Source organism: Teleopsis dalmanni, chromosome 2 (genome assembly GCF_002237135.1).
Source record: "Teleopsis dalmanni isolate 2A chromosome 2, ASM223713v2, whole genome shotgun sequence".
In the NCBI taxonomy this organism is placed as follows: Eukaryota; Metazoa; Arthropoda; class Insecta; order Diptera; family Diopsidae; genus Teleopsis; species Teleopsis dalmanni.
The window spans coordinates 18,068,521-18,076,874 of record NC_051847.1 but is presented as its reverse complement, the minus strand read 5'-3'; the positions used below and the strand labels follow the sequence as shown (position 1 = coordinate 18,076,874).

Sequence of the window (8,354 nt, the reverse complement as noted above, 5' to 3'; positions counted from 1 at the left end):
GCTGTGGTCACTAATCCGAATGGTATCAGATAACACATCCGATCGGGTGACGCAAGTGAAAATTAGTCACATCCATTTACTCTCCAAACAGTGCCTGATGATGCCGGGACTTAAGTCGCCTCTTACGACAGGCATGTCTTACCCTATGTATATTCTAACCCCTTACATTAGGATACAATAACAAATAAATAAAACAACATGAAATAAAATATTATACTAAATACTACAATATCGTTACAATATCCATTTAAAATAGACAGAATAGTTAATACATATATATCGCCCAATCACTGTGGAAAGTCACAAGCACAAGAAGACAAATGTTCATAAAATGGATTCCCAGAAAGCACTTGTGGAAGAAGTGCTATAATAAAAATTGAATAATATTAGTCAAAAAGTGTTAAGTGATGTAGTAATTATTTGAAACATACCCCATTGCAAATTCAAAACTTTTATGAAATTTCTATGGAACACTGGACAATACAAAGAAAAAGTATATCATTACAAAATTTGATAAAACCACATTTCTATATATTTCTTACATACTCTCCTCCTCCATTTACAAGAACACAAAACATCCACTGCAAAGACTAGTGCTGTACCATGATCGAAAACATTTTTCAAATAAGATACAAGCAAACTCTCTAAATTGAGATAATTGATAATTTCTATAGGACATTAGAAATTATAAAATAGAGTATTGGCACCGGTATCGTTACTTACAGGTTATAAAACAAATTAAGAAAAGTGATACTCTCAAAAGATCGAATCCGTTTAAAAAAACAAGAAGATTTAAAACCAATGTGGATTAAAATAATCCCGTAAATATGACCGATTTTAGGTCGTTTGATTAGCATTTGAAAGATATATAATTTTTTAATTGATTGTTCCCTTAAGTAGGACTACTTTTTGTAAAACTTCATCAGATACTTTAAATTCTTTTTTGTTTTTGATTTAAAAAATATTCTCATCACAGTTTTTTGCCTAAGTAATATACTTTCTTTCAATCAGACCATTCTTCTGATTGGGAAAAAGTATTTCTTAAATCAGTTGGTTTTAATACAAATTCTTTTAATTATAAATTATAATTAAATTGAATTGAAACCAAAGGTCAATAAAAATATCAGTGCTTTATGAAAATATTTTTTGAATTCTATTGTTCGTAGATACTTTTTGGACTGCAAGCACAAAGAGTTTAGTTTAGTTTAGAACCCCGCCTTATTTTAAGTACATATTTAGGTTTAAGCGACCTGAACCAAACTTGCAGTGACGTCAATTTGTTGTTCTTGTTTTTACAAGAAATTAAGTTGTTGTTATTTTAATAATAATTTATAATACAAATAATGAAAAGCATTAATGATAATTACACTTAAAATTAAAGAATGGTTATTATATTGTACTTAAATGCTCTCTGAAATACCCATATATTGACATTTAATGAGTGTTATTAAAATTGGTTCAATTAAAACTATAATTCAAGTATATCGAAAATATTTTAATTATAAAAGTTCATTTCATTTATTAAATTTATTCAGTTGGTTTTTTAAAATTAGTTACCATAAGCACACATAATCGATCAGGACCAACTAAAAATATGTATAAATATCTGTTGATCCTATTTCTAGTGCTAACCATAAAAAATGTTGAAAACGTTAGTATTAAAATAGAAGAATTATATTAAATATTTAATTAATTTTAAACATTATCCACAAAGCGTAAAGCTGTCAATATCACTAAATTAAAGTGCGAAAATTTGGATGAGGAGTTCTGCGAGATCAAAACTTGTGACTTGTCGTATTCGAAACAACATGGTTCTGTGTCTAGTTTTCGTTTAGGTTTACTTCAGAAACCAGTAACTAATGTGATGGTAAGATACTCCAAGTAATAAAAAAGTAAAAAATTAAATAAAACTCTTTTTTCTGTTAGTTGTCAATAAAGATAAAAAAAATGCAAATGGCTCAGAGTAAAGTAGTTTTTGCTTACACTATCGATGCATGTGAATTTTTGAAAAATAAGGAGTCCAATCGCATAGCTGAGATGTTTTATGTGTTATTAGGCTTTGAGAAATACACCAATGCCAATCACACGTGTCCTTATGACGTAAGATTAAATTATAGGCAAAACAAATGAATTCTAAAATTAATATATTGTTTTTTAATATTGAAGCACGACCTGATCATAGACCAATATCATTTCGATGAAAAGCATATTAACATGATACCCATCCCAGTTGGCAATTACAATTTTATTACAGTATGGTCTGTTAATAATATTTCACGTTTTAAATTTGATATAGATTTTAGTTTTTTGGAATTAAATTAATTAATTTATTAATGTAATTAAAATATGTTCTAAAAAAACTTATCTACAACAAAAAAAATAAATGTTTTGATTTACATATTTTTAAATTGTAAATGTATTATTTTAAAATACCGTTATTAAAATAAATCAATTATAATATTCTTCTTCCTAAAATACGTTTATTTACACGGATACTGGTGATCATATATATTTCATTTCCAAAAATATATTACACAGTTTTTAAAGTCGGTTTAAATTTATCATACGATTATCTTATACATGCGGCTGGTGTACTCGTCAGACTTCCTAGGACTTAAGCAAAGCAAAGCACTGATCAAACCGTACTCCTACAAAAAACAGTCTTAAATTCTCAAAAGGTAATTTAAGGTTGTTAACAGGTTTTATTACAGGATCTTATGGTTTGAAATATCACTTTCATAAATTACGATTATCTGCTAATTCAGAATGAAGATTATGTCTCGAAGATGATGAAACTACTATGCACATTCTTTGGGACTGTCCAGCTTTAACAACGCACAGAAAAGACTTATTTCATATGGAATTTCTCTCACCAGAACCGATCAGATTTAGTTCTGGACTTTGTTCACAAAACTTTAAAGAGCTTAACATTAACATTAGGAATTAACATTAATTAATTAACGATTGCTTTAATTTGCTGGACCGTTTTAATACATATATCCTATAAGATACATATATTCTTAAATATATTTTGTTATTTATATATATTACATATTATTGTAATATATTATTATATTATTTTATTAATATTATATATTATTATATGTTTCTTCATACAAAAAATTTTTACAGAAATTTTTTAATGAAGTTAAATTCTAGTTTTTTTATGCTGTTATCAGGCACTTTTTCTGCTTCTCTATATTTATATCAAAGAAAGTAACAGAAAATAGTAAATATTTACTTATATCGTTTTAAATTGGCAAATCTAGATTTGCTCGCAATCTGTAAAAAAATTTTATGGATCATTCTTTGAATAATTTGTGTTTAATAGAGTATTTAAAAATAAATACAAAAAAAAAATAATTATCAAAATAAAATAAATGTTTATCTGATAAAAAATTAAATGTGCTTTCGATGAATATAATTTTAGTATTTTTATGAAATTAATATAATAATCATTTAAATAATTTTAAGTTGCCGTCATTGCAAGTACTAAAATATGAAACTCTCTATTTGGTTTATATTTTTCAACATCTTTCTGGGCGCTTTCCTTATTAGCCCTACAGAAAATGTAAGTTGAACTCTAGTGCCATGAAAAAGAAAAATATTTATATGGAAGTGTTACACTCATACATACTATAATATGAACAGGTAAATGATTTCATTGCATTTATGTGTATATTTCAGCGTCGTAATGCAAAAGTTACTAGACTGGAGTGTCTATCATTTGACAAGAAAATGGTCAATATAACCCTTTGTGAAATCAAGGCAATACGTAGAGATGTCAGTATTCTTAATATAAGAACTAATTATAGTGAATTTCCCTTAACCTGTACACTAGTAAGTTTATTATCTGAGATTTGCAATGTAATACTAAGTGTTGTGAATGTATTAAAAATTTATTCCAGTTAGAAACTCAATTGAAAAATCGTGGCAATTCACGATCGCCGTATATCTATAATTTCACCACCAACTGCTGTGATTTCATGGAAAACAGAAATAAGTATCCATTGGCCAGTTTGTTCTACAAATTTCTAGGATTTGGTATATATAGCAATATGAACCATACCTGCCCCTACAATGTCAGTTGCTAAATGTTTTTATTTAATTTATTAGCTATTAATTATGTCATCTGCAGCATAATATATATGTGGAGAACTTTCGTATCGACGATAGTATGCTGTCTTTAGCACCGATGCCATTCGGAGATTACGGAATAACACTAAATTTTCGAGATTTAAATACCCGTAAAATTGCGATTCAATTTGATATTGGCTTCAAATACTTCGAGGATTATTCGTTTCAACGCAACTAGAAGAAAACCCATTTATATGAAAAATATCAGTATTTATTGGAGATCAGAATATTTACAAATATAATAAATATTTTATTAAAAGTGGAGAGATTTTTCTTTAATTATATTTCTTTAATTATAAAAAAATTAAAATCATTTGTCTAATTATTTCACATCTACTTACTAAATATTATAATAGTATAATATATAATATGCTAGTATAATATATTTGTTAATATAAATAATTTTTCGAAAGAAAAATTATAAAAAAAATGTATGATCTTGACAAAGTGCTAATAGTATATAGGGACTAATAAAAGAGCGTCATGTTGAAAAATAGATCATTGTATACAATTTTCAAATGTAACTTGCTGAAAAACATCAAAGTGATTTAGCATAAGATTGACTGGTGGGATGAATGAAGATAAAAAAAAAATAGGCGAGAATTGACAAGATCAGATTTTTCATTAACTCCCAAATAGAGAAGATAAGAAACGTTTCCTACTGTTGATGAACCCATTATTTACAAATAATATATTAAATCCAATATTAAATTTGTCTAATGTAAATTTTTATCATGTTGTGAACCCGAAAACTGAGTTGGTCTGATTTGATATTTTCTGACAATTAAAAATTAAAATATTACTATAAACTATAAAATAAAATTTTGTTTTTTTTGTTTTTAATATAATTTTTAACGTTGATTGTTCAGTTCTTGCGTTCGTCCAATTGGTGAGAAATGAATTCGATCAGGTAAGTTTCGAGACACATTATTTTTTTCACTTTCTGATCATTCAACACATTCCTTTATATCCTAGCATTCCTTTGATTACGCACGAAAGATATCAGTATGAAATATTGTCTACTGAGAGACAAGAATCTACAAATTTGTCACCTAACAGCAACACTAATTTTCTTGGCTTACTGCAGCATTTCAATCGCACCCTCCGCGGGAGATCAAAGCAATTTAATAACCAATAACATTTCCAACATCTCTACACCCATTACACTCTACAAAACTAACCAATTACATACATTGAATTGTCAGGACGGTTTAATTTTCAAAGCTTGGAAGCCTCAAACTAATTTAACAACTTCCGTAGTCGCGGGTCGCGGTATGTGTTACTTCTTGGCACTCGTTTATTTGATTATTGGAGTCTCAATAGCCTGCGATCGTTTCATGGAAGCAATTGAAGTTATAACAGCTCAAGAAAAGAAAGTATATGTACGACAAAATAACGGTGATATGAAAGTATTTATGGTGCGTATTTGGAATGATACCGTCGCGAATATAACACTTATGGCATTAGGGTCCAGTGCACCAGAAATTATGCTTGCACTTATAGAAATGTTTGGTAAAAACTTTAGTGCAGGCGATCTCGGTCCTGGTACAATCGTTGGCTCTGCCGCTTACAACACTTTCGTTATTATAGCTGTTTGTATTGCAGCGGTCCCAGATGGCGAATCTCGGAAAATAAAGCATTTAAACGTGTTTTTCGTAACGGCAACCTGGTCTACATTTGCTTATATATGGCTTTACATGATTCTTGTACCTTTTTCGAGAGGTCGAATTGATATTTGGGAAGGCGTCGTAACGTTAATATTTCTGCCGATAACTGTGTGGACTGCTTACTTGGCTGACCGTCGGCTATTTGTTTTCAAATATTTTGGTGATGAAACCAGTCAGCACAAATTATCTATTGTACCTGAAACAGATAAAGAATTGGAGAGTTCTCTGCTTAGAATTGACGAAAGCGACAAAACTAAAGGTTTCGAGGAAGCTCGTCGTGAATATATTGCAACACTGAAACGCTTGCGTAAAACAAATCCACAATGTACCTTATGGCAATTAGAGACAATGGCTCATGAGCAGCTTATAATTCGTGAATCCAAATCGCGTGCATTTTACCGTGTGAAAACTTCTTATTGGCTGTTTGGTAGAGGCAGTTTGTTAAATAACGACGCACCTCAACTTCCAGTTGATTTGAGCAGCCCAAAAACCACTCCGAAATCAGTTGATGTTCACGTGGAGGATGAAGAGACTACTGTTCATGTGTTTTTTGAACCTGGCCATTATACAGTGATGGAAAGCATTGGAACATTTGATGTGCATGTGGTAAGACGTGGTGACCTTTCCATGCACACTACTGTAGATTATCAAACTGAAAATGGTGCAGCTATAGCTGAAAAGGATTTCATTGCCAAAGAGGGTACATTAATTTTTCCTCCCGGTGTAGATGAGCAGCGCATTAAAATTGAAATAATTGACAACGATGAATTTGAAAATGATGAACATTTCTATGTACGATTAAGTAATCCATCAGAGCCTGCAGTGCTTACAACTCCCAAAATCGCAACAATCATAATTCTAGACGACGATCACTCTGGTATATTTTCATTTAAATATGCTGAGCACAAGTGCAGCGAGTCAGTCGGTGTGTACGAACTGGAAGTAAAGCGATATTATGGCAAATTTGGTGACGTGATTGTGCCGTACTGGACCGAGGATGGTACAGCGCAAAGTAGACGAGACTATATGCCTGTAAAAGGTGAATTATTATTCGAAGACGACCAACTGACGGATTTAATACCTATAAAAATAGTGGACGGAAGTAATTTTGAAAAGGACGTTTACCTAACCGTAAATTTAGGTGCGCCCTACCCAGCACCAAACAACAAATTAGAAGAAATAAAACAAAAAGTTGAGGGAAGGAGTTCGGAGCAATTAACTGAGGAAGAAAGATTGGCAGTAGCGGCACTACCGCGTCTTGGTGAAATTACTAAAGCTAAATTATATATAGTAGAAAGTAAGGAATTTCGTAACACTGTAAATCGATTTGCACTAAAAGCTACAATACCTAAACTATATAGAAAACCAGTTCATTATGAGCCAATGCGAACAGAGCAGGTAGAGCAACCACTACCAAGCGGAGTCTGTTTCTATACACTGCAGTTTTTAACGATTTTTTGGAAAATTATTTTCGTGTTCATACCTCCCGCTTATATTGGAGGCGGATATGCATGTTTCTTCGCATCATTGGGCTTCATTGCCATGATCACAGCACTGATCGGGGATGTAGCTTCACACTTCGGCTGCACACTCGGCATCAAGGATTCAGTTACCGCTATTTGCATAGTGGCACTCGGCACGAGTATACCGGATACTTTTGTGAGTAAGATTGCGGCAATGCAAGATAAATATGCTGATGCGAGCATCGGCAATGTCACAGGAAGCAATGCGGTGAACGTTTTTTTAGGAATTGGTTTAGCATGGACCGTTGCCGCAATTTATCAGTATAAGCAAGGTAGAACGTTTGATGTAGTTCCCGATACAATTGCATTCTCAGTTGCGGTTTATACGATAGAAGCGTTAATTGCAGGATTTGTTCTTCTAATACGTCGTAAGAACGGAGGCGAATTAGGAGGCCCAATTGTTTGCAAATACATATCATCTGGAATTTTCTTATTTCTGTGGATTGCTTACCTATTTTTGAGTGTACTTGAGGCTTATCATATTATTGAAGTATAAAGATGATAGTGAATGAATGGGTTCAAATGCTATGAAAATAATTTTACTATTGCGTTTAGAGTACTTGGTACATTTATTTTAAAATTTTTGATTGAATTTTATTTTAAATACATATATATAATGTTGTAAAATTACGTTACTCAGAATTAAGTTTACATTTTTATTTAATAATTAATAATATATATTATTAATACAAAAATAAAATAAGTGCGTATTTAAAATAATTATTTAACCTTATCTTGATTTGATTTTACTATAATTGTTGGATTTAATTGATCAATTCAATCAAGTTTTTCTACATATTGAAATCATATTTACTTTAAAATAAATTAGAAAAATACCATAGTGAAATTGATCATAAATGAGCAAAGTACAATATATCACCACATCAGATGTCATGAAAAAAAATCAATATAAAATAAAATACGCCGATCTTACTACTATCTGCAAAGAATAAATAGAAGAAATTATTCTATTAATAGAATAAATTGAGAATGTAGGTTTGAACAGTTACTGTTAAGTGACTTATTT

The 8,354-nt window shown here is 30.6% G+C and overlaps 1 protein-coding gene across 2 annotated transcripts; it reads left to right on the top strand.

Moving 5' to 3' along the window:
• Window positions 1-4,965: 4,965 nt before the first annotated feature.
• On the top strand, window positions 4,966-7,972 carry LOC119682825 (sodium/calcium exchanger 3-like). Of its 2 annotated transcripts, XM_038096342.1 has the most exons (3): window positions 4,966-5,047; window positions 5,113-5,682; window positions 5,743-7,972. In XM_038096342.1, exons 2-3 carry the CDS (start codon window positions 5,145-5,147, stop codon window positions 7,821-7,823), a joined length of 2,619 nt encoding a protein of 872 aa, XP_037952270.1. In that variant the 5' UTR covers window positions 4,966-5,047; window positions 5,113-5,144; the 3' UTR covers window positions 7,824-7,972. The 2 variants fall into 2 exon arrangements, with proteins under 2 accessions (XP_037952270.1, XP_037952269.1); XM_038096341.1 differs by having other exon boundaries at window positions 5,113-7,972.
• The last annotated feature ends 382 nt before the right edge of the window (window positions 7,973-8,354 follow it).